The sequence below is a fragment of the Lissotriton vulgaris genome, chromosome 10, assembly GCF_964263255.1.
Source record: "Lissotriton vulgaris chromosome 10, aLisVul1.2, whole genome shotgun sequence".
NCBI lineage: Eukaryota > Metazoa > Chordata > Amphibia > Caudata > Salamandridae > Lissotriton > Lissotriton vulgaris.
Window position 1 is genome coordinate 1,045,203,972 of NC_141698.1, and position 27,794 is coordinate 1,045,231,765.

The 27,794-nt window shown below is 46.2% G+C and overlaps 1 protein-coding gene across 5 annotated transcripts in view; it reads left to right on the top strand.

The window, feature by feature from the left end:
* Positions 1–27,794, top strand: part of TCAIM (T cell activation inhibitor, mitochondrial) — a 495,335-nt gene that overhangs the window by 326,898 nt on the left and 140,643 nt on the right. For all 5 annotated transcript variants that reach the window (XM_086942093.1, XM_086942094.1, XM_086942097.1 and 2 more), the window contains one exon: positions 22,355–22,486. In XM_086942093.1, the coding sequence (XP_086798219.1) occupies positions 22,355–22,486 (132 nt within the window). The remainder of the gene's footprint in view (positions 1–22,354; positions 22,487–27,794) is intronic.

Below are 27,794 nucleotides of genomic sequence, written 5' to 3' on the forward strand. Positions count from 1 at the left end.
TCACTCAGCCAGGTGAAGAGGTGACACTGGATTCTGCTGCTGCACGGACCAGGGCGCTGATGTCGACCAGGCTGGAGGTCTGCGAGCTGTCCCACGTCGGATGTCTGCTGCTGGCGATGCTGGATCCGGTGAAGGAGGCAACAAGCCTTGGCTAAGGCAAGCCCACGTGGCGACACAAAATGGCGTCTGGAGTGGACCAGGAGGGTCCCAGGAAGTTCCCTTTCAAGAGGAAACAAGGGCCAGTCTAGAGGAGCTAGACCAGCGGTGAAACAAATGTAGGACGTCGTCTGGAGGGTCACTAGCCAACGGGCAAGTGACCGGACAACGTGGCAAGCGACACAGAAGCAAAAGGGCCCCACGCAGATCTGGTGGATGCTGGGGGCCTGGACTTTGGTGCTCGTGCTGCTTGGGGTTGGGGCTTCTCTTACCCCAGTGCACCCACTCGAGGGTCCCTCGGTGGTCGTGCTGGATCAGTGTTGTGCTGGTTCTGATGATCGCCGGGTCCTCTGGTCTCGTCGCACCCACGGTTCTCAGCTGTGCTGTAGAGGCAGGTAGAGGTCAGAGAGGGAAGGGAGTCCGGGTCTCGTCTTGCTGGCCGGTCTAGTTCCGGAGGAAGGACGTGCAGCAAACCGCAAGATACTTAGTTGGTGCCTGCTGATGCAGGGTGACTACTCCTTAGTCACAAGGGAGAAATCTTGAGAAGAAGTCGAGAGTTCCTTTCGTAGAAAGTAGTTTCAGGATTCAAAGATGATCTGATTTGGAAGGGTCCCCGCTCCTACCTTTATTCTAAAGAAAGGGGCTGGTACGTGACTAGGTCCTGCCCTTGGGTGGGACCAGGAAGGGGGGTGGTTACACCCCTTTCCCTTTGTCCGGACTTTCCCCAGCTCAGGGGCTGGTGTGCCCCTGGAACTGGTTCAAGCCGGCATATGCACAGTGAGCACCGGGGTGCCACTTGCAGTCACCTTCCTCTGAGCCCTGCCTACCTGGGATACACAAAACCCTGTCTGGGATGGTGCTAGCACCGCCCCTGACAGGAAACCCCTTGTCCAAGCTCTCCTCGCTGGAAGGACTCCCAGCAGCAGGAGGTCAGACTTGTGTCTGTGGTGGCAGCATCCATTTTGTGATGCTGAGGCTCGAGTTAACTTTAACCGGGGTTCACAGTTACACATATGTCGTGTCCCTCTAGAAGGGTGGAATGCTAACCCCGTCGCCAGAATTGGCGAGGGGTTAGTATTCCAATTCGTATGACACCTTACTCGACATGTTTTTATAAAGCGATACCAGAGTTGGCAAATAACCGCGAGGATTATAATGCACTTAAGAGTATATGGTATGCGTTATCATGGAACAGCTATTAGGACTTGGTTCCGCAAGCTGCAAACGGGCTCAGCTCATGCCAGAGCACCATCTCACATGATTCCAAGCACTCTGCCTTCAGGATTGTTAAGGCCTGCCATAGGAGTGACTGATAGGAATACATGTGTCCATTTTAGGGTTAGATATAGGTATACTATATCTAAAGCAAAGGGTGACTACACCACCTTGCCCCAGCTGTCGTGCAGCCAGTTGTGTCAGATTTAGATGGCCAGCCAGCGGTGGCATAATACATGCTGCAGCTCCTGGTAGGCCCTGGGTACACCTATGCCCTGGGTACAGGGACTGATAAGGTGGCCCAGTACCAATTGGTATATGCACCTAAGGTACACGTGTCAATTTAGTGAGAGAACAGCTAGGCTGTTGGTCTGATTAGCAGCCCTACAGCCAGGGAAGTCATAAACCAGTGAAGCAAAAAGCAAAAATCTGGGGTGATTTTAGGATTGCAGATCCTACTCTCCTACAGTAGCTAACCAGTTTCATCTCTTACCACAAAGGAGTGCGCTCCCCTGATGATGCTAAGAGGTAGTCCGTGTGTTACTTACACAGTCATTTGTCGTCATGTGAAGCTTTTATAATCCTAGATCTTTGGTACTGCCAAGTGCATGTTGACTCATAATAATCTGTAATATCAATCTTTTGGTTTAAACTATACACATGATATTCTTCAAGGACATGTGTTAGGATGCCAATCCCAGTGTTAGGTTTGGTAAACTGCTGCTTGAAGAGTTCGTTCTTACTAATATCACCATCATTACTCAGCACTCTGCAAGTAATATGATGCCTTTTAAGGGGTACATCGACAACAGACCCAATATCATTTTATATAATAGATGAACTGGCTAGCTCCTTTAAAGCATCAGTATTACTGTCCTTTCATGTACCATATGATTACTTCTTCAGTATTCAAGTGAGAATGACGGAAACCTGAAAAAGTCTGGGGAATGAGACACATGTCAGCTGAGATTTAAGGACTAACGGCCATGTGTATCAAAAATCAATTTTGCATTCCCTAAATAGCGAATTTTATGTAATCGCTATATAAGGAATCTAAAATGGTATGTAAGAAAATAGCGATTGCCTAATAGCCATTTCCACAGAGTCTCAATCGCAATTAGGTAATCGCTATTCAGTAATAATACTCCATTTGTTCATAAAGGCACATAGTTGTGAAGGTTTTTTCGTTACCTAATTCGCGATTACCTAATTAGTAATCACAAATTAGTAAAGCAAAAGCAAGGGTGCCCAAGGGCCTAAGGCCCCCCTGAAGTGCCCCCCTCAAACAAATGTCCACATGTGAAGCTCACACATCTCTAGCAACAGGAGTGTGCTACATGGCACTTTGAAAAAGTGCATTTTATGTGCAATTAAAAAAATGGCACATGGTTCCCATCGACTTGGAATCAATGGTAATTGCATTTAGCATTTCCTAAATGCACAGTTTGCATTTAGAAAATGCTTGATACATGTGCTTAGAGAATTGCAAATTGCGCTGCCCTATTTGTAGTTGGAATTCTAGGTAATCACAAAAAATTGCTATTACCTAAAATGCACTGCTAAAGCCTTTCATATAACTTGAAAGGCTATTTTGCATTCATAAATGGTTAAATTTAGCAATTCGCACCGTTTGGTAATGCTAAATAAATTGATACACGTGGCCCGATATGTGAATCGCACACTTTGTTTTTATGAGGCAAGAAAGTTGGGGAATAACAAAATGTGACTGTAAAGAATATCATGTCTCTAATTTGAATCAGAAGATTGATGTTACTAATTTATTATGTGAGTAAAGAGGTGTGTGTGTTTGTGTGTCTTTCAAATTGAATATGATATATATATATATATATATTTATCATGATATACATTAATTGATCAAAGTGGTATTTGTTTTAGGCTTTATAGTTTGAACCATAGTACAACTGCTATGGGTATAATATTGTAGATACTTGACACAAGGATTTATCCTGTTATACAAAACTATATTCGAATAATGAATATCAACTTGCCTTAAATTTAATGAAAGATCAATGTGATACAAACTTTTAACTTGCATTTATGCGGTTATTTTTCTATTTTTGTAAATTACCCCGTAAGACGAAGATCCACTCGGTAGTCTTTTTTTCATGCCTATTAATCATGTGACTTATAGTCCACTCAGTGTAGGGGGTGTGCACAATTGATGTAAAAAAAGTATAAAAAAACATGTTGGTCGCAATGTTTGCTGAATGTGATCAAGGGCTCTCGTAGCCCGAAACGCGTCGTTGCAGGCTGGTGAAACACAAATAAACCATCTTCTTTGCCTGAATCGTTGTGGTGGTCTGAGTTCCTTCGTCGCCGCACGCCGGAAGTGGTGGGAATTGTTTGGTGCATATGTATATGTATATATATATATATATATATATATATATATATATATATATATATATATATATATATTTATATAAATGTATAAAAACACTAATGTCTGCTCCAAAGGTTTGGTAATGTTCATTGCGTTCTCAAAATGTATGCATGAAAATTTGAGGGGTGATGCTGTTTGAGCAGCTTAAATTGAAAACGTATTTGTGATGCACTAAATTAGGATTTTCAAATCTTGATTAGATTTGCTGGTGATATTACTGCCTAAGGGCTCTTGTGAGACCTACAATTGATCTGAATCTACAACAACATTTGACTTTCCTCTTTGCACGTTCAGTTTAAGGCAGATTTTCAAAGTAGGATGTTTGTTAGTTTAAAAACGTTATTTGATGTTATTTCCCTTATTAGACCACAATTCTGCGAGTTCTGTGAGTGGAAAACCTACTGTTGGGCAGTGTGAGCTTTTTTTTCTTCCCAGTTATCCAAATTTAGAAATTGTAGCTTGATCATGCAAGGCTAGGAGGGTTTTACCTGACTTGAAGGTCCTTTTCTCTATGATTTAATTTTCTGTTGCATAGGGGCTCTTCTGGTGGTTCTCAGTGGGAAGGAAAAAAGACCATTCAGCTCAGGAACTATCTTGCCGTTCAGGTGTACTTGAAGTTGTAATATACAAACCAGGAAACTTTGATTTCCACATTTATTAAGAGCAATTTGTAAGTGTGGACCCACAGATGGAAGTGGCGGGAGATGTGAGTGTTTATATGGAGGTGATTGAAATACTCTTCTACCCAAAACAAAGGGCACTTGTCACTCCACTCTCATAAGAAAGTCAAATCCCTTTTGCATTGAGCCTCACAAAATGCCTGCCTGGGTGATATGAGAGAGTGCCAGTAGTTTAAAGCTAGATGTGTGCTGAAGTAGATCCCAGCAAGGGCAAGACCTTGACAGGGCATGCTGCCCTGAAAGGAGGCTGAAGCTATAGGCACCATGGTGGTCTGCCCCCAGCTAAGCCACAAGATTGAGGGGGCTATCAGAAACATGATCTGCAATGAGAGCTGCACACAGCCTTCTGGGGCCTCTGCAGTGAGAAGCCAGTACCGAGGAAGGTACCAGTCAAAGAGAAACCTGCAAAGTGTCAAAGAGCAGGTGATGGGACATTTAGCAGGGAAACTGATGGCAACTGATGGAGGACCATGGTCCTAAAATGCAGAGGCAAGGGAAGTAGCCATCTTAAAAGTCAGGTAAGATAGCAGCCTAGGTGAACATTCCATAAGGCACCAAGGAGTGAATGTGGCAGAGGAAGGGGCCTTATGCAGGGAGAATTCTGGTGATTGAAAAAGGGCAAAGAGTCTAAAATACAAATGCAAGAGAAGTAGGCTCCTTGTGTGCATGGAGTGAGTTGAGTCAGACTGCAGCTGACTCATTAGAGAACAATGCTGATACTGTACTATTCACTGACCTGAACAGTAGGAAGACAGGAGACTAGGGTAAAAGGCTTGAGGACACGGTGAGCATTGCATGCTCAGAGGGAAAGGGACCAACTCAGGTGCTGTATGTTGCTAGGGGGTAGGAGAAGGATCCCCAGACCATGTGGGTAAGGTCACAAATGGAGACAGCTTGTTTTTCCTGACCATGCCTCACAGAGGAACTCATTGGAGGCAGAATTTGGCAGCCAATGTGGACAACAGGCTTAGTATTGACTAGCCACCTAGTGAGTAATGAGTGTGGTAGGCAATGATGACACAACTCGCTAATCATCAAGAGAATACCTGGACTGCACTATGAAAGCAGTAGTTCCGGGGAACGTACCACCATTGCAACCACAAGGTGGAATGTCTAGATTCAGGAAACACCATAGACTAGAGCAGACGGTAGCTGTCGGGGAGCGAATAAAAACTTTGTGAATTTCCACATGGAGAATGGCTGCAAATTCCAGAGGGCTCATATAGTAGTGGTGTAAGGAATGCAATTTGTTTGGCTGCGAGGGAGAAGCTAAATGATCATGCCATCAGACATGTTTCAATAGGGAGCTTGGTGAAGGCAAACTGCAGCACTATACCCATCAGGATGCAGATCCAACTGCTGCAAAGAACGGTCATCTCCCACGTGAAAAGACTGTAAGTGCATTATGAGGACATTCTTTTTTAATGAGCTGAAGGAGGATGGATTAACGGCTGGGTTTTATAAAACGTTTGTGAAGAAATTTCCCCCATTTTAGCCTGGCTATATAACCCCTTTAGTTCTATGGGTACTGTAGGAAGGTACCTCCTGACTATGGTTGCCCCCAACTTTTTGCCCTGTGTTTTAGCTTGTTTACGACATAGTTGGCCTGGGACCCTGCCAATCAGGACCCCAGGCCTACTGCTCTCTCTGTAAAATGGATTCCATGTACCCTAGGAACATTTCCAATTGGTACTGGGCCACCTTATCAGACCCTGTAACTCAGGGAATAGGTGTACCCAGGGCCTACCAGGGGCTGAAGCATGTATTATGCCACCCCTGGCTGGCCTCCTAAATTTGACACAACTGGCTGCATGACAGCTGGGGCAAAGTCGTGTAACCACTCTTTGCTGTAGATATAGTATCCCTATATCTAACCCTAAAATGGACACACAGATTCCTATCAGTCACTCCTATGGCAGGCCTTGACAATCCTGAAGGCAGAGTGCTTGGAATCGTGTGAGATGGTGCTCTGGCATGAGCTGAGCCTGTCTGCAGCTTGCGGAACCAAGTCCTAATAGCTGTTCCATGATATCGCATACCATATACTCTTAAGTGCATTATAATCCTCGCGGTTAAATGCTATCTTTGGTATTGCTTTATCAAAACATGTCGAGTAAGGTGTCATACGAATTGGAATACTAACCCCTCGCCAATTCTGGCGACGGGGTTAGCATTCCACCCTTCTAGAGGGACACGACATGTATGTAACTGTGAACCCCGGTTAAAGTTAAACGAAGCCTCAGCTCCACAAAATGGATGCTGCCACCACAGACACGAGTCTGACCCCCTGCAGCTGGGAGTCCTTCCAGCGAGGGGAGCCTGGACAAAGGGTTTCCTGTCGAGGGAAGTGCCAGCACCGTCCCAGACAGGGTTTTGTGTATCCTGGGTAGGCAGGGCTTTACAGGAAGGTGACTGCTGAGTGGCACCCCGGTGCTCACTACGCATAGGCCGGTCAGAACCAGTTCCAGGGGCACACCAGCCCCTGGCCTGGGGGAAGTCCGGCATGGGAGAGGGGTGTAACCACCCCCCTCCTAGTCCCACCCATAGGCAGGACCTAGTCACCGGGTCAGCCCCCTTTTTTAGTATAAAGATAGGAGCGGGCCCCCTGTTCAAATGAGATCATCTTTGGAATCAAGACACGACTTTCTGCGAAAGACCTCAAGATTTCCTTCTTCAAGATTCTCCCTTGTGGCTAAGGAGTAGTCACCCTGCATCAAGCGGGCACCATCCTAAGAACACTGCGGTCTGCTGCAAGTCCTTCTTCACGAATCCGACGACCCAGCTCGACGAGACCCGGCTTCCCTGGCACCTCTGACCTCTACTCACCTCTACAGCAAAGCTGAGAACTGTGAGTGCGACGAGACCTCGAGGGACCGACGATCGCCAAGACTGCACGACTTCTTTGCAACAAGCCCACCGTGTGCTCCACTGGTGAGTGCTTTGGGGTCCGAGAAGCCCCAACCCTGAGCAGCTCCAGCACCGAAGATCAGCCCTCCAGCATCTCCACGATCTGCATGGGGCCCTTCTGCTTTTGCCTGCTCACCGCGCTGTGTGGCTACTAGCCGGCTGGCTTGTGGCCTTCTTCACGACGCCCGACGACATCACTGCTGCTGGTCTGGTTGCTCCAGACTGGCCCTTGCTTCCTTCTTCAAGAGAGGCACCCCGGACCCTCCTGGTCCACTCCAGACGCCATTTTGAGTCCACCGCGTGGGCTTGAATTTGCCAAGGCTTTGTTGCCCAATCCTGGGTCCAGCGACGCCGACCGCTTCATCCATCGTGGGACAGCTCGCTCCTCCATCCTGGTCGCCGACAACGCCTCCTGGTCCGTGAGATCTGCAGAGCACAGCGTCACCCACTCACCTAGTCGAGGTGACTACCATCCGGTGCCCTCCTGGTGCCACCTGACTACTGGCTAGTAGTCTCGAACTTGGTCCCCTCTGCTTTCAGGTGTCATCTTCCTTCGATCCAGGCTTAGATCCATCGAACTTTCTTCACTGGTCGCCTGCCAGCAACTTCTTTCTTCCAGGCTCCTGGTCCGTCTACGAGGATTCCCGACGTCTTTTGAGACCTATGCAGCTGCAGCCCCTGGGCTAGGTAACTTCGGCATTTCGGTGCCCCAGCATAGCCTCACTATCCAAGGGTCAGAATCCACTTTCGTTTTCCTCCTACCAGGTCGGGTTCGCCCGAGAACACTAACTTTGTCTTTACTAGCTACCATAGACTTTGTCCCGCATCACGCGTGAGAGTGCACACTCTGCACCCGAGTCCCCTGGGTCTCCTAGAAGTAATCTGAAGATTCTATAGTCAAGATCTAGCGATTCCAAAGCCTATTAGTACTGTACTTACCTGCTAGTAATTTCGCATTCCACTTTCAGAGTATATGGTTTTCCGTGCCCCTCGGGCATTTGTATATACTGTGCTAACTTAAGTATTTTCGTAAGAGTTTTGTTTTGTGCTTAGTACCCTGTCCTCATAAAGAGTACAGGGCTGTTGTGATTCTTAATAAATATCTTGTTTATTTTCATAACACTTGTGTGGTGTCCTTTCACTGGGTATTCAAGGGGTATATGTGTGGTAAACAGCTGGCTTAACACGCCCTCTCGAGTCTTTAGCCTTAGACTGCTCGTATCCATGCTACTAGGATAGCTGGTCTATAAGGTTGACTTACAACCAATCATCAATAAGGGTTGCTGGACTGATACATAGTGTTCACTAGAATAGTGAGCACTGCACAAGGTGGAATGTCTAGATTCAGGAAACACCATAGACTAAAGCAGACGGTAGCTGTCGGGGAGCGAATAAAAACTCTGTGAATTTCCACATGGAGAATGGCTGCAAATTCCAGAGGGCTCATATAGTAGTGGTGTAAGGAATGCAATTTGTTTGGCTGCGAGGGAGAAGCTAAATGATCATGCCATCAGACATGTTTCAATAGGGAGCTTGGTGAAGGCAAACTGCAGCACTATACCCATCAGGATGCAGATCCAACTGCTGCAAAGAACGGTCATCTCCCACGTGAAAAGACTGTAAGTGCATTATGAGGACATTCTTTTTTAATGAGCTGAAGGAGGATGGATTAACGGCTGGGTTTTATAAAACGTTTGTGAAGAAATTTCCCCCATTTTAGCCTGGCTATATAACTCCTTTAGTTCTATGGGTACCCTCACAGAGACCATGAATACAGCCATTATAACAGTTCTACCAAAAACGCGGAAAGACCTGCAGCAATGCGCTTCCTACTGACCCATGTTCCTGCTCAACGTGGACGCTAAAATATTTACTGGGATTCTCGCCAACAGTTTGGGAAGGTACATGCCCGGCATGGTGGATCCAGACCAATCAGGTTTCATTCTGGGACGCACATGTGGGGACAACACAAAGCAAAAATTTAATCTAATCTACAAAACCACCCACTCAGACACCCACACTACTCTTATCAATAGATGCTGAAAAAGCATTCAACCGCGTGCATTGGCCTTTCTGATGGATACATCTGCCAGTGGATTCCTCACCTTGTGAATATCACCTGTGCCAGCAGCATTCGTAAACTTTTGTAGCTCTCCACGCCGACGACGCGGACATCACAGAGGTACGGCTTCGCTCGCGACCTCGCTGACGTCAGTGGATCCATAAGAGAGCCTCTTTGGCGTGATGATGTCAGTTCCTTTTTTTCTGCGCCGTCGACGCTAATGTTTTTTTGGGACTCTCCGTAGTTTGCTACTTTGTGTTTTCTAGATTGTATCCTGTTCTCTCTTATTTTCTCTTTTCGAAGATGTCATCAAGAAAATCAGGATTCAAGCCCTGCAGGGAGTGCGGTGAACACATGTCCATAACGGTTCCACATGACGATTGCGTATGGTGTTTATCATCGGACCATCATGTCGAGGATTGTGTTTCCTGCAGGAAAATGAACCCGAAGGCTCTGAAAGAATGGGAAGCCAAGCTGTTTATGGCAAAGATGCGTAAGGAAAAGAGAGGCCGGGGGAGATCGAGGTCCAAATCTAGGTCGAGGTCGGACTCGAAGTCGACGTCGGGTCATGCTTCGAAATCCAAGAAGCATAAAAAGAAGAAGAGGCATGACTCTCTACACCATTCGGAAAAGGAAGAAGCTCAGTCATCGACCTCGAAAGCCCATTGGCATCGTGAGGACTATATATCTCCTTCTCCTTCTCCAGAGAAAGCGACATCTCCTGTGACTTCACCGGCGCCGAATTCTTCTCCATCTCCGAAACATTCTCCGGCTCCGGAAGAAGAGGTACCAGTACCTGAAGGGTCATCGACTCCAGTGAATCCACCGTCGGCGCTGGCAGGCCCGAGTCCGGTGATGCCTATGCCTGAGCGTATTCCAGGCGAGTTCCCTCCTTTTCCTGGTCCAAGGCAAGACCCATCGCATTATCTTAATGCCATGTATGGTGTCTTTGCGAGGGCAATGTACCCCTCTGGTGCACCTTCGGGTCCCATGGGTCCCATGGCATTCAAATTGGGAGTTACTCAAGCATATGCACCAGCTCCCTTTATGCCTTTTCTTCCTGCGGCTCCGTACTGGCATTTCCCGGCGCCGAGGACGTCGACACCGGCGCGGACATCGATTCCACCATCTCCGGCGCTGTCAGCTCGACCTCTGTCGACTTTGAATGTGCCCCTGGATCCGGGTTCGACGCCAGTTCCGAATCCGTTGGATCCGTGTATGACTCAGTTGGCCCTGAAGATTAGGTCCAGATGGGATGCACAGAGATTGCTGGAGGAGCAACAATATAGGGAGGATGAGATAGAAGAAGATGAACTTCAGGAGTCAGAGAAATTTTTTGAAGATTTAAGAGTGGCAAGTGGTTTGGAATTATCACCTGAATGGCAACTCTCTCCTCCTTCTGAGGTTCCGTCTAAAGATGTGGTTCCTTACCACACTGTGATTTGTGAGGCTGCTGATCTTTTGGATTTACAACTCCCGACAACGGAATTTAAATCCAACATTCTGACAGAGGTACTTCATTCTCCTTCTGCAGTAATTGATCCTTTACTTCCATTCAATGACGCTATCACTGAGCCAACTTTGGAGGTTTGGCAAAATCCCTTTTCGGCTCCGGCAGTCTCAAGATCAGTTGCCACAAGATTTTAGGACGGCTCCAGGAGATCCGGTGTTTCTATCCTCACATCCTGCACCTGAGAGCTTAGTTATTGAAGCCGCATGCTCAAAGAAATCGACTGCAGCATTTCCACAGACTCCGAGTGACAGAGAGTCTAAGAGACTGGATCAGGCTGCAAAAAAGGTGTTTTCATCAGCTTCTATGGCTATAAATGCCACTTGCCTTTTGGGCAGGAACATCCATGCCTTAATGGATTCTGCTAAACAACTGGCCCCAAAGTTATCGGAGGAGGACAGAAAGAACTTTGATGAGGTCTTGTCTGACACTCAGGCGGCTGCAAGACAGGTGATCTTGACTTGACTTGATCCAGAGTGGCCTTGATACAGCGGACTCCGTAGCCAGGATAATGGGATCTTCGGTTGCATCTAGGAGGCGTGCCTGGCTTAAGTATTCGGAATTCTCTCAGGATGCCCAGGTGACTCTTTTGGACCTCCCATTTGATGGTTCTGGACTTTTTGGGAAAAATGCAGATGCAGCTTTGGAAAGATTTAAAGAAAGCCAAGTGTCTGGGTCTGCAGAAATAGCCTAGGGGTTCTTCTTATAGGAAGTTCAGGGGCTTTGGAAGATCGTCCTTTCGGACATACAAACAGCCTCAGCAGTAGCAGCAGCAGCAGAACACCCTATATTAGTTATATAGGGGCAGGAACAGAGATCGCCCACAAGGTTGTCAGCCCTCCTCCTCCTCCTCTACCTCTCCCCCTCTTACCACAGCAAAGCAGCCCTAGATCCGCCATTCTGGATCATGTTGGTCCTGTGGGGGGTCGGCTTACTCATTTTTTACAAGATTGGGAATCGGTCACTACAGACCTTTGGGTTCTCAATCTTGTAGAGAATGGGTATGCTCTTCCTTTTCGGGAATTCCCTCCAAATTACCCTCCTTGTCAAGGGGTTTGCACGGAGGACCATCTTCTTCTTCTACAGGAGGAAGTTCTAGTTTTATGAAAAAAAGGTGCGATAGAGGTGGTGCCAGAGCAGGAAAGGGGTCAGGGATGCTACTCCCGGTATTTTCTGATACCCAAGAAGGATGGCAGGTTACGTCCAATCCTGGATCTCAGGATCTTGAATCTTTTTCTGAAGCAAGAAAAGTTCAAGATGCTCACCCTAGCGCAGTTTCGTCAAGCGCTGCAGCAAGAGGACTGGATGGTGTTGATCGACTTGCAGGACGCGTATTTTCATATTCCGAACCTGAAGTCGCACAGGAAGTATCTCCATTTCACGGTGGGGTCGCAACATTATCAGTTTGCCGTCCTCCCGTTTAGACTTACTACTGTACCTCGAGTCTTCACCAAGGTGATGGCAGTGGTGGCAGCCCATCTCAGGAGGTCGCTGATGCCAGTTTTCCCCTATCTTGACGACTGGCTGATCAAAGCGGAGTCACCAGAGAAGGTGCTTCAATATCTGCAGGTGACAACTCAGCTGGGGTTTTCGATAAACGTGCCCAAGTCTCTCCTGGTGCCCTCTCAGCACAACCTGTTCATAGTGTCACTACTGGACACTACTGTCTGTCGAGCATTCCCTCCTCCGCAAAGGATTCTCGACATTCAGGAAATTATTCCTTTGTTTTACAATGGAGCGGTCGTTCCACTCCTGAAGGTCATTCGCCTGCTCGGTCTGTTTGCTTCCTGCATTCTGTTGGTCAACCATGCACGCTGGCACATGAGGGCGATCCAGTGGTGCCTCCGCAGGCAGTGGTATCAGCACAAATGAGATCTTAGGAAGTCTGTGAGGATCTCCAGAGAAGCTGCAGCGGATCTTTCTTGGTGGAGCGTGGAGGGCAATCTGACTCAGGGAAAGCCCTTCCATCTCCCTCCATCGGTGGCCTCAGTGATAACGGATGCATCCACTCTAGGGTGGGGTGCTCATCTGGGGGATCTGGAGATCAAAGGTCTTTGGTCTCCAGAGAAAAGGTTGCTTCACATCAACCTTCTAGAGTTGCGGGCGATACGTTTGGCGCTCAAGGCCTTCCTCCCTTCCCTTCGCGGTCAGCCGGTTTAGGTCCTAACGGACAACACTACCGCAATGTGGTATGTCAACAAACGGAGAGGAGTGGGGTTGCATTGACTCTGCAGAGAGGCTCTGCATCTCTGGGTTCGGGACCATCAGATTTGTCTGATGGCAAATCATCTAGCCGGAGTTCTGAAAGTATGGGCAGACAGTCTCAGTCGGCAGTTTTCAGCCGATCACGAGTGGAGGCTTCATCTGGAGGTGGTTCGTCACGTCTTCCGGGAGTGGGGAACTCCTCGGGTGGACCTGTTTGCCACTCACAAGAATTCTCATTGCCCATCATTCTCTTGTCTCCAGTATCCGATGCAGGGAGCTCTGGGAGGCGCGTTTCAGTTGAGTTGGGGCTCACAACTCCTTAACGCATTTCCTCCCATATACTTGATTCCTTGGGTTCTGAGGAAGATTCGCCAAGACCGGGCCCAAGTCATATTGATCGTCCCAGATTGGCAAAGGGTGTGGTACACCTCTCCTCGTGCCCTCCACTCCTTCTCCCTCTCAGGGCAGATCTCCTCTCACAGTCGCAGGGGCAGGTTCTACACTCCCACCTCCAGAGCTTACACCTTCATGCCTGGCGATTGAACGGGGCAATCTGAATTTTTTTTCTCTCCCGCCTGACGTGGTGGTTGTGATTCTTTCAGCCACTCCACCAAGTCTATTATTCCTATAGGTGGACAAAATTTGTCTCATGGTGTGGAGAGAAGTCTATTGACCCCTTAAGGGCCCGTTTATCCAACATCCTTCAGTTTGCTCTTTCTTTAGCCCAGCAGGGCTTTGCAGTGGCTAGTGTGAAGGGCTATTTATCAGCTTTGTCAGCATTCCTATGTTTGCCGGATCAGCCATCCTTGTTTAAATCTCCTATTGTGTTATGTTTTATTAAGGGCCTTACCAACAAATTTCCGCCCACTCCATTTATTGTGCCTCAATGGGACTTAAATCTTGTCTTAACCTACTTGAAGGGTTCTCCCTTTGAGCCCTTGCACAAGTGTCCCCTGAGACTGTTGTCTTTTAAAACTGTCTTTCTAATTGCTATTACCTCGGCAAGGAGGGTAAGTGAGCTTCAAGCTCTGAGTTCAAAACCCCCATTCTTGACCATTCATGCTGAAAGAATGGTACTCAGGACCAGGGCTGCTTTTCTGCCTAAGGTGGTAACTCCCTTCCACCTGGGGCAGTCCATTACCCTTCCTTCCTTCCTTCTATCCTCCCCTCACCCTTCCAAGGAGGAGGAGAGGCTTCTTCGCTTGGACCCAAAGAGGGCGGTGAGCTTCTACCTCGATAGAACTAAAGACTTTTGTGTGAATGACTAGCTTTTCGTGGGCTTTATTGGCTGCAGAAAAGGCAGAGCGGTGCACAAGCGCATACTTTCCAGATGGATTGTCTTGTGCATCAAGATTTGTTACTCTTTGGCCGGTAAGGAACCTCCAGAGGGTTTAAGAGCTCATTCTACCAGGGCAAAGTCTTCTTCGTCTGCCTTATCTAGAGGTGTTCCTGTTGAGGACATTTGTAGAGCGGCAACTTGGGCCTCTCTCCACACTTTCGCGAAGCATTACTGCTTAGATTCCGAAGTGAGGAGGGATGGCCACTTTGCATGCTCTGTCCTACAGGATTTCTTGGTAAAGAAAAGTGGACACCCTCCTCCGGGAGTGGGGACTGCTGTGGGATTCTATTCACAAGGTTAGGAATCCACTGGCAGATGTATCCATCAGAAGAACAAGTTACTTACCTTCGGTAACGCTTTTTCTGGTGGATACAGTATCTGCCTGTGGATTCCTCACTGACCCACCCGCCTCCCCGTTGTCCACTCTTCTATGCCTGTATAATGATTATTTTATGGTTATATCTTTTAATGGAAATGTTTATTACTTCTTGCTTTTTGCATTGATTTTACTCTGTGTGTGTTGATTTGAATACTGTGTACTGTGTATACTGTACCTATTTATGTCGGTCCGTCCGTGTGCCTCGGGAGCACAGAAAAAAGTGTGGAACTGACGTCATCACGCCGACGAGGCTCTCTTATGGATCCACTGACGCCAGCGAGGTCGCGAGCGAAGCCGTGCCCTTGTGACATCGTCCGCGTCCTCGTCGGCATGGAGAGCTACAAATGTTTCCGAATGCTGCTGGCGCAGGGGATATTCACAAGGTGAGGAATCCACAGGCAGAAAATGTATCCACCAGAAAAAGAGTTACCGAAGGTATGAACTTGTTCTTTCTGTGGACAGTGATGGAGGCCGTGGGTCCGGGCCTCCGTTTCCACCAATGGGTTTGAGCTAGCTATTCAGGCCCAAAAGCTTTAATCCAGGTCAACGGTGCACAGTCACTCCTTTCCCAATCTCGAGGTGCATGTGACAGGGATTCTCCCTATCCCCACTCCTACTCGCGCTCTACATAGAGCCACTGGCTTAGCGTATACGGAGGCACCCACTCACTGAGGGTGTTTGGATGGTTGGACAGGCACACAAAATAGCGTTATACGCAGATGATTTGTTTCTTACTGTCACTAAACCACGCCAGTTGCTGCCCCCATTGTTGGAAGAGCTTGTGGCATTTGAGGAGGCATCGAGGTTCAAGATGCATGCCACCAAATCTCAAGCCCTCAACCTCAATATTCCGCAAGACGAGCAGGCACACCTGTTTTACATGGGCTACACAGGGTATCTCATATTTAGGTGTCCTCTTATTCCTCACTATTTAAAGGTCATTGTCACACAATTACTCCTCTCTACTGTCTATGGTGCACGCACTTATCCAGTCTTGGCACGGGGTCCCATCTCTTGGTAGGGGCGCATGGAGGCTGTGAAAATATCTTTCATGCCCAAGATTCTATATTTAATGCAGGCAGTCCCGCTACAACCACCCCCTTCCATGTTGAAGAAACTATAATCCACTCTAGAGTCCTTTATATGGGGGTGGCAAGAAAGCCAGAATGGCTAAGGAGCGCGTATATCTTCCACTAGCCAAGAGTGGGCTGGGTATACATCAACTAGTGCGCTGTTATCAAGCAGCACAGTTGAGATTCCTAGTAGAATGACAGCTGCCCCTCACGGAGAAGCACTGGTGCTCGCTCGATCAGCCGGTAGCCGGCATCCATATTTGAAAGATACCCTGGCTCTCACGTAAGAATCCCCCCAGGGGGTGTACATATCTCCCGTGGTCAGGGCCATGGTTAGGGCCTGGGACAGATTGAATGTCCCTAGAGGTCTCCCCATCCTGGTGTGTCCCCCCCCCCCCCCCTTTACGCCAATCACAGGAAATACAGACTTCCTCCCTGCAATGCATAAATCAGCTTACGAAGAGCAGTGGAGGTATGCAGTGATCTGCCACTTGGTAACCCAGCCAATGGTGCGACCACACGCAGGCAGACCGCTCATGCCATTTGAGCGCTGGCTCTGTCCCGGAAGAATGACCGATGCCTGCTGTCAAATATCGATACTTTTTTAAACACTTCCGCCAATTCCCTGCTTTCGCCAGCTAGGACAATGTGGGAGGCAGAATGTGAATGAAAATTAACAGATAAGGAATGGACGGACATTCTGCATAGGGCCCGCATGTCAAGCCTGAAGTACCACTCCTTAAGCTAGTACACTATTGGTATTATACACCCAGCCCCTTGATCAAGGGGAAGGAGGGGGCTGACGATAGGTGTTGGCGCCACTGTAGCCATTCCGGTACGCTATCTCATTTGCTGTGGCATTGACCCAAACTACACCGTTATTGGCCAGAAGTGCTTGCAGACATTGATCAAATGTTCGACACTGAGCTAACCTGCTTTTCCAGCTACATTCTACATGGTCTTCCTAATGCACTCACATACCCCGTACGCTCCCCTAAGGGGAGGGCTATGACATTAGCCCTCTGTGCAGCAAAGCAAATCCTGCTATCAAAATGGTGTACTGACACTGCTCCCACACACTTAGAATGGACACACAAACTCTGGAACCTGCTGAGTATGGAGAAACTAACAGCAATAGCAAGCCAAACCCTTCATAAGTTTGAGAAGACATGGGGCCCATGTCTAGAATTCCTATTTAACACCTTTTGGGAATTCATCTACCCTATATACCTGCGTATTCTGCGCCTCATGGCATGTGCGCAACCAGATGCTTCAACTGTCACATAGTGGGCTCCGGGACAGCCTAGGCATTTTTTCATCGCACACGTACATGGCATGGTTTGCTTATTGACTCTCTTGATGTTTTCAGTTGAAGAATGTAATGTTATCCCCTTCTCTAGCCCCTCCCCACTCCCTTTCTTTGCCGGCCAGCGGATGCAGGCAAAAAACCTGTACACTCTTCAAAGAATAAACCTAAATAGCTGAAGGAGATGTTTTTGGTAGACCAAACTAAAGCTGAATCCAAAGGAATTGTGTAAAGACATCTGTGAACTTATAGACCGAGTTAACACATTGGACCGAGAAAAGCTCCAGGAATGGATGCTATGACTAGCTAGAATAATATTTCTTCTTTAACCCCTTCAGCGCGGCGCGAATTTTCGCGCTGTGCTGAAGGTTCTAATGAGCCTATCGGCTCATGACGAAACGGTTCCGTCATGAGCACAGCTCAACCGACGCTCATGACGGAACCGTTCCGTCATGAGCATGGAAGGGGTTAAGAAAAGTGTGAAGATTTAGAAAACCCGAACCAAACAAACCAATTTTCCAGATTCTAGAAGATCCAAAAGAAACCGGAGAGGATAGTGTGTGGCATATTTCATTAAGTGTCTCTTCAGCGCTATGCAGGACCAATCGGGAGAAGACCGATAAACTTGACAGAGTCCACAAGGTATCTTCTCTAAATCTCAGCAAGAATCCTCTACCCGCAACTATGGCAAAACACCAAGCTATTAAGCTAGTGATGCATTTTCTTATAGATAAAAAGAAAGTTCATTCCACCAAGTCACTGCAAGAAGTCTGCATCTTTCTAGGCATTATTACAGAGGCTTGGGGCGATTCAAAAGGTGTAGGCACCACCACAAGAGTACTGCAGATATGGCAGAGATCCAAGAAAGCAAGATGGAAGTGGTGTTTGGGGCAGGTAACCAGAGCAATCTCAAAACCAAAGGAGTAGTTTGGGTTCACTGTAACAATTTACCAAAACCATACTGGGCTGGTCATACACCATGGCATTCTCCATGAGCTAGTGATTGGTGAATGACAGCCACCGTATGCTCGACTCAAAATTCTTTGCAAGATAGTTCTTGCACTCAGTCTTCAAGAGGGTGGCAGTGGTTGGGATATTGCTTGTGGCCCGTGTTATTAAACTACCTCAACCTTGTGGTATGTGGCCAACAGCATATGTTGCAGCACAGGTTTCAGGGACTTGGGTAATGTGGCTGAAAGTGATATGGTAAGTTAACACCTGGAGACATAGGTTCACTCTCAAGATAGACTATTCTCATTCAGTGGGCCACAGCACATCTTACTGGTTCAATTACTTATTGTTAAATAAAAAGCAGATTGCGGTGGGTTTGATGTTGAACAGGGGCCACTGTTATTCTGATCATTGACCATTCACTGATGGTGATTGAATGGGAAGGGATAGTGGAGAGATATCCTACGGGCGGTTGGAGATTGAGTAACTCATTGTTAAAAGGCCCCACTGTTGTCAGCACCATCAGTCAACAAATTAAGAATTATTTCTCCCTTAATAACAAAGCGGGGTCTGAGAAATATGGTGTAGGATTGCCCTGTCCTCTGTAATAAGCAGTGAGGAAGCATTCTTACAGAAGTTGAAGGATGAATTGACTAACGCTGAATTCAGAACATAAACTGACACAGTTGCAAGTACTCTGGCACAATGTGGTGGCACTATGAGGAAAATCAACACATTAGAGGGTAATAGAGCAAATTACATTCTTTTGAGGCTCTGTATGCAATATAATGAAGGAGGAAACAAATCTGTGCAACCTCAAGCTAATATGTTATGAGCACTACAGACACAGTGCTTCATCACAGAAAATGAGAGCTATGGAGGTGGTTTGCAAATGCAGGGAGACTGAGAAACTGGAATGCTGAAAGCCTACCATCAAACTTTGTGCAGTGTGCAACACACAGGAGAATGCCAGGACATGATATGTGGGGTCTGTGCTCCAATTGCCACTAGAGGAGCGAAAAGCATTTAGACTTGACCTCCATAGAGGAAGTACTGGTTGCTATTCGCAGCCTCAAGGCCTGCAGATCCTGTATACCAGCCTTCCTCTTTAATGTATACACTCGAGGCTTCATGAACAATTTAGTGAATAGACTAGATAGGTTCATGCTAACTTTGATGCACCCAAACCAAGCAGGGTTCCTTAGGAGAAATAAAACAAGGGAGGCAATTCAAAGAAGGCGCTACACAATAAAGATGCTATCTTACTCTCGTTGGATGCTGAAAAGGCAGGACTGAGCATTCCAGGAAGAGCTGTCCACGCTCTTCATTTCTCTCTCTTTGAGGCCTTCACGCAAAGGATTACAAACAATTTGCTGATTCAAGGCATTAAATTGGGAGTGGGGAAGGCAGTATCATGAATTCAATCCTTCTTCATGGACTATGGGCTCCCCATCATGTCCTGAAAGTCACTTGAGAAGGAAAAAGAAGTTGCAGCATAACTATCGAAAAGAAGTTTGGGGTCAGCCCGTCCAACATCACTTCACACACGTACACTGGAGTCCCAACCACGACCAAAGTCACCTCCACCCTTGTCAAAATAACAAACTATTTATTTGTGGATTCTAAAGTGGCCTCTCACCCGTTTTGGCCTGCACTGCTAACAATAGAGAGCCCAATTGTGTTATTCCAGCTTCCCCTCACAATCCGCTATTAACATCTTTCAAAACTATTATCTTGGCTCTGACACATTTTTTAACCACTGTTAGCCACACCTTAATGTTAGGTGACCGCCTGGCTCTTCACAACATTGCTATAGCCCGTTTGGCTAGCTCTAGACCTAGGTCTATGAGCCTCATACTTTTCTGTGGGCTTTTAGATGGGGAATCTGTCCCAACATACAGGACAGAATGACTTGAGTGACAGTTCTACATGATACTTCAATGAGGTTCAATAAATTTGGCCACAATATGCTGAAATTACATGACAAGTCCACAGCACATGTAAAAAGGTTTGCACCTGGTGTCCAACACCTAGGGCATTCATCCGTAGAACAAGGATACATCCTCACTGTCTTGTAAGGAGTCTGATATGCCTGATACAAATAATTAAATTGCTTTCACTTAAAGCATGGGTTTCTGCTAACCGTCTTAGTGTATTGCAGGATCCTGTCCCATTCCGTATCTGCACAGTCTCTCTCTAGAACACCTTCCCAGAGGACCATAATGGCTCCCAGGTCTGTGTACAACACAGTTGAGATTGTAACATATAGACGTGTAAAGGCCCTTCTCTTCATCTCATGAGCGACTATGCTGCGATGAATGTCACATGTGGGTGACTTGATCTCACCTTCCCCCCCATGTGTTCCTAATTACTGTCCAAAGAGCATCATATGTAAGAAAGTGGCCATAGCCTGCTCTCTGGCATCTGCCAGACTGACATACAAAAGTACGGTGCTATGAGAGCATAGGTCCCCCACTGTCAATATCCCTACTTCAGTCGACACTCAATGATTATGCTGACTCATTACCTTGGAATCTCTGGAGGATACAATTCACAATATCGCAGATGATTCTTCAAGCGCTGCCAGCATTGCCGAGCCCCATGCATAGCCTGCGGGCATCCCTTATTAGGCAAAGTCACCATTCCAAAGGGCTGCCTCATAAAGTGAGACAGGATTGAACATCCTCATAAGCTCCGTGTGCCTAGCTTCCTGCCCTGAAGTCATCCAACTCATTGGCCACTGGAATTGAGCTACAAGTTGTAGGCTTCGTAATTCAGGCTTCCCAGACTACCCCCATTCAGTGGGCCCAGAGGTTTGCCGAGTGCCACCCTCCTCTTATCCTTGTGCCTTATCATTTGTGTAAGGAGAATTGTGAGTTCTGTAAAAAATCACATCGGCAACAGCATCTACCGGACTGGAAAGTAATAGAGGACCCAAGGAAGCAATTACATCTTGGCTTTTTCTACTCAACCCATTGGGGATAACTAAAGGTTGCACCAAAAATTAAGGGAGTTTCTTGCATCACACAAGACCTGACCAATGTTCCCACTAGAGTGCTATAATTTGTTAACTGTCCTGTTCTTCCTCTTAATTATGGTTTGGTTGTCAGCCTTTTATGGTTCATTTTCCACAAGGTGATCACTTTTTACCTTTAGGGTTCCAATAAGTTGATTGAGGATAACTACTGCTGCAGTATTCAGAGCATCAAGTGTTTCCTTTACCTTCAACACACTATTCTATGTAAAAGAACAGGGCATTTATGTAAATCTTTTAGTAAGTTGGGATTAGTAAATTAATTCTCTGAATGTGTATGTACTAGTTGAGGAAATTATATTGATATGGTTCACTGCACAATATTGCACATTACGTACAAAATACCTGCAACCTTTCTTTTCAGTATATTGTACTTAACAAATCTGTAAAATATTGGATTTTATTCATATGAGGATCCTACATGGAAGAGAGGAGAGATGGTACTGTGGCACTGTGATACAAAACATGTGAAAAACATATATAACAATGGTAAAAACAAAGCATTGGTTGTATGGGTTCTGAATTGAGAAACTGAGATTGAGATACACGTGTGGGATCAGACAATGCTCAAAAAGGAGTAGTCCAAATGCTATAGTAGATAATGACATTTGAACCCTAACAGGAGTGACTTAAAGAAACACCAGTTTACTCCTGAAATACTTGTCACGGCTAACCTCCAAGAGTAAACAAACAAGGAGGGGGACGGGGGGTGTTAGCAAGCTCAGTGAAGTACCATTGTGTGGAGTAATAATACCAATGGAAACTCCAAGTGTCAATTCAGTCTGTGGTGTGATCTACATGAATGATCACATTATATCAAAAGGAGTGAGAAGGGAAAGGCTTCAGTATCCATGAGCCACTTGGACATTACAGGAGCTGCTGAATCTATAGCATGCACAATTTTAAACTTTAAAAGAAGTATTTTGGCTCACAAGGGTGAGCTTAAGCCAAAACAGTAAACTACACACAATGTTATTAAAGTGCATAAGCTTTTAGTTCAATCCTACTAAGAAACAAAAACATATTTTCACAGTTCAGATTTTTGCACAGTACTAAAGGGAGTAGCATTTGAGTGGTATTTAACCTATAATGTCCCTTTAAGCACATAACATAACATGCTTGTATCATTTCAGTGATCGGCACAGCCCACAGCTGCATGAACTGGGACACTTCATCGTACCAACCAACTGCGACCTCGTCTCACTCCAGTGGTTTATTCTCACCAAAGCACCACAAGCAAAGGAGAATCTGAAGAGAAAAGATGAGTAAGTATTCCTACTGGATTATTTATGTTTTTAACTTTTGGGTTCCATCTTGTTAGATTTCTATCAATATCTCACTTTTGTTCAGTTTTACTAAGGAAGCATTACAGATAATATAATAAGAGACATGGAATAACAGATTTCACTACAGTAACTTGAACTAGAGGTTGTCCGTTTTTGTTACAAAGCATGTGGCACAAGGGCCTCTAATAAAGTAGCCCAGTGTAGTGCCAAAAAATTGAAGCAGTGTTTGATAACTACCATTTGATTGTTGCTCATCCGTCTCACTCAGTTGGAATGTTCATCATCTTTGGCATTCCCCAAAGGGTTGCTGTTTCTTATTAAGAAGAGCTCCTGCCTTCTCTAGGACCATAAAATAAAAAGTACTGTTTTATGTATTTTTTTCTCCCACATTAGTCAGAGCCTTTTTTATAAGACATTTACCTGGACATCCTCAGCAATAAAGTCTTTTTTGTATTTGAATATTGGTATGATTTGTATTAATATAATATCATTTAAATATAATTAAAGACTGCATATATGATTCACCAAAGCTTATTTATTCTTTTTAACAAATCCTTGTCCCGACTCTCACCCTCTCCCGCATTTTTTCAGACATTAATCCCCATCCATTCTGTACTGCACGTAGGGTTGGGGGTTAGTGTGGGTTCTTTTTGGTTCAGAGGTCTTGAAAGTGTATCTTAAAGTGCTCCTAAAGAACTGTATTTCAAGTATGCAAACATTTAGAATACCTTAAGGTGGGTAGGCCAAGGTAAATTGGGATTGTCCTTGGCAACGCATTGCTGGTAAATCCCCATGTACAACTAGATTCCCTACATTTTCCCTAAGGCATTATACAGTGTGTTTTTTAGGACGATAGTGCATATTTTTATATAAGCAACACCTTATAAGAAGATATTTGGTCCTTCAGCCGTTGAGATCCTATCACAGGTTTGCCCAGTTATAATCAAAGCACTCCTTCTCCCAGGTATAAGGTTTTACCTGCTTAAGGCACTTCCATAGACAGTCCCTTCTACTGCTATTCAATTAGGCAATAGCTATTTTTTTCATCCTGACTGACCTTTAATACTACCTTATGGAACTTTGAGACATACCAATCCATGCTAAACCAAATGTTACTTAAAGATATCGGCCTGTGCAGTCTCTACAGCTCCTGAGGAGGTATCCTGTACTCAGTCCCAACTCCGTCTAGTGCCTATGAACGTCAGTCTCGTGCCCTTGGTCAAGGCATTGTTACCAGAAAATTAGCAGGTAAGAGGTGTCTAGTCTGTGTGAATTTTAGCTTGAGCTTTTCAAATGGAAGGCAGTCTGAAAGAGTTCCTGCTGTAATTATGTGCATCAACCGGTATCTTTACTCTTCCATACTGCCAGTTCACAAGCTCAAATCCCTGTCTGCATCTAACAAGCATATATCTAATAATTCTTATTATTTTGCTGCGTAGTCCCTGGCTTCCAATAATATTGGCCACCAGGAGATGTCTGGGGTGAGGCTGGTCTGGTTAGGATTTATAAGCCTATAAATCAATCTCACCCAATTTATTGAAAAAGCTAGTGTAAAGACCTTATAATCTATTTTTTATTTTATTTTATTTTCTGCAGGCTTCTGACAAAAGCTCTCAATTTCTGCTCATGTTCCCCCATTGCATTTCATATATTTGATGGATTAATTTTTTAAGTGCTCATCTTTTATTTATAAACATATATTACATTTAGTAATGTTTGCATGTTTACGTATAACATATGCTTTATTATAGTTTGATAGTTCAGCAATTATTCACATGATTTAGATTTTATCGGGTATTTATTAACCATAATTCAATGCGAGTCTTGCTCTTTTCAAAATAAATAGAAAAGTGTATTTAAGTTGAGTACTGATGGGTGCAAGGCAGAGAGGAATTGTTGACTTCCTTGGAGACCACATTGAACAACCAGAAGTTCATGAAGTCCATAGGTAGGCTTCTTGGGGCACATCTGACCGTATCAGTTTGTTGGGATGCCATAACTATTGAGTGCAAAGACAGACTCTCAACCTCTTAATACAGAAAACACTTATGTTGTTCAACTAAGGTATGCAGGTGAAACCTTAGAAACGTGTGCAAGCCTTTTTGGTGCTAAGACAGCTTAGCTGAAGGGAAGAAGGGAAGGGATGGAAAACAGTCCTAGTACATCAATACTCGAACGACAATTCTACACTACCGTTATAATGTGGCAATTTGTATAGTATTTCAGTTTATTTTCTTATTGCCACTGTTTTCATTTTTATAGTTACAAATATGGACATTATTTTTACTAGGATAGGACGTTGATTTTAATAATATCCTAAAAATATATTGCTTGTGTGTAATCTTGAGTATGTCTGTTCATGGTGATGAGCGATTCAGAACCCACTACAACAAATAATCCTGAGAGTTTCACAGGACTGACCATTACCCAGAGCGCACCATCCTCATTTGGTTCATGGGCTACAGTCCACTGGGTTTTCTGTCTCTAGTTGGTAATTTGGCATCAATCCTGCACTTTTACGAGAGGATCTAGAAAACCTAATCTCAGACCATACTTTGGGGCTGATTAGGATGGAGGATTTTCCGGAGAATGCGGAAAATCCTCTGCGGACCCACCAAAGACCCACCGCCACATTAGGATGGCTGGTGGTTCCTGGTTTCAGTCCGCCGCTTTTCCGCCGCGGTTGACTTACAACTGCAGCGGAAAAGCTGTAACATGGCTGGCGGTGTCTGAATAGAGTAAAAGAGATGTTTTTCCACGGCGGCTTTTCCGCCGTGGAAAAGCATACAGAATTTGACTTTGGGGGCCCGTTGCGGGCCCCTGGGTGAAGGGGGGGTGGGGGGTGCACATGGGGGGTACCCATGGTACCCCCCTGCATTTGTATGCAGAAATCGGCAGGCACCGCGCGGTGCCTGCCGCTTTCTGCATACAAATGCAATGTATGCATTTTTTACATTGCGGCGGGTGCAGCTTGAAGCTGCACCCGCCGCAATTTTAAAGATAGAGGATGTGACCGCCACCCTGGCAGTCACATCCTAATCTGCACGGAGGGAACGCCGCTGCCCATACGGACGTTCCCTCCTACTCTGGGGTCGCAGACGGACTCAAGTCCGTCCACGATCCTAATGAGCCCCTTAGTATGGAATTGAAAAATGTTATCACTTTTGAGTACTTGCCTGGCTTTGTAAATACAATCATTGCAAAGCCACTAGATCTAGCCTGTCAATGGAAGATATATTGGCATTGCCAGTGCTTATAGAGAGACATTAAGAGGGTGGGGCATCAAGGGCACATGTACAAAGATAAGTGCACAGAGGCATATACCAACAATAAGGGTTAGAAGGAAACATTAGGTGGCACACCCTCCTAAACTCCAACCATGATGGTGGATGTGGTGGTGTGGGAGCCCAATGTTGGAGCTCCATGCGGACTCTGATTGTGGGCAACTGAAGCCAGCTTATACACCTCCTCCTGAGACCGAACTGCTTAAATCCACCATGTCAGCAATCTCCTTCATCCATGTGCTTAGTATGCTGACTTGCACCCTGCATTGGTGAGTGCCTGCCTTCTGTGTGCCAGTGGTTAGTGCCCGCTCTTGGTGCACCCATAGCTAGTGCCTCCTCTCTGCAGACTGGTGGGGAGCAGACCCAGGACCTGCTAACCTTCAGTAGACTACTCAAGACCTGGCTATTCTAGCAGTAGCAGCACTCCTCCCTGCCTCTCCCCGCCACCTTGAGACCCTCACTGGTGAGTAGCGCGCTTTACAAATGCTCTGTTTGATTGATTGGGGAACTCCGGGCAGCTCTGGATCTGTTCAGTGATGTCCTATTGGTCTGCCTTGGAGAGTCTAGTAGTCAGGTCTCACCCACATGTAGGAAGCACGCCTACTGATGCCCACTGTCTGACACTACTTTCGACATACACCACCTCTGCTTGACCGCTGCTGTAACAGATGCTGTATGATTAATGACTATTATCGTCGTTTTCCAGAGGCAAATGCGCCTCTGTCATGTACACCGGCACCTGCACCCCAAACTCCGAGGGCTCAAAATACACAGCCAACGAAGTCGCTACGTTCACCACCAGTAGTGACAATCAGAGATGACTTGACGGATACAGATGATGATGATGATAAACCTGAAGAAGGTGAGCTCACACAGGATACTTCGGGAGGCCAGGAATGGCATGAGTATGTTTTGCCGTCAGCTCCCTCGCCTACCCCGGCGCCATCCACTTCTCCTCCTCAAGATATTGGAGGATTCCACAACATTATAGAGAAAGCAGCTAAAAGATTCAATCTAGAGATGGAGGTTCAAGAAACCGAATGTTTCTTATACGACTTCAAAGACGATGCTAGGAAGACCTCTCGCTCAATCCCAATTATCCAACATATTTGGGATGAGGGTCTAAAAATTTTGAAGACGCCGGCTTCCATTGCGGTTTGGGTTCCTAGAATCGAAAAGAAGTACAGAGCTCCAGAGTCTTCTCCGGCCTGCCTGATAGGACACCCTAAACCAGAGTCGGTGGTTGCACAAGCGGCACAAAGGAACTCCAAAAACCCAGTTTCTACTTCTATGGTGCCGCCAGACAAGGACGGAAGGAGAATGGACGGAGCTGGAAAGAGGTTTGCAGTGATGGCAGCCTCTACTATCAAAGCAGCCAACGCTATGGCCCTACTCAGCCGATTTAACAGACAAATGTGGTCGGATTTGGCGCCCATTTTAGCTGCACTCCCGGAAGACAAGAAGGAAGAAGCAGCTGCTATCCTTCATGATAGAGCGAAATCAGCCTCGGAATTTATTGACGTTGCAATGGATGTCTCCTCTATGGCTTTTAGGCAGATGGAGGGAGCGGTTTCTCTCAGAAGACTGGGTTGGTTGAAGGCAACCTCGTTCCGGCCGGAGGTGCAGGCGAAGATTATCGACATGGCCTTTGATGGCAAAAATCTATTTGACAAACATGTGGATGAGGCCCTGCAGGGCATCAAGTCGGATACAGATACCGCCAAGGCACTGGGGTCCCTTCAACAAGGAAGGTTTCAGTCCTTTCGCAGACGAGGTACGAGAGGCCAATTCAATCAGCGATCTGTTTACCAATCCAACAGATATCAAGCCTATAACCAGCAGAGCTATAGGCAATACAACAAGGGTCATCAATATAGATCTTCAAACTCTTCTTTCAGCAGCAGCCCAGAGGCAAGTCATCCAGCAGAGGAAAGAATCAACAGTCTAATAGACGACAATGATCCCATGATGGCGCTCTCCACTCAGCAAGTTCCCCAAAACGA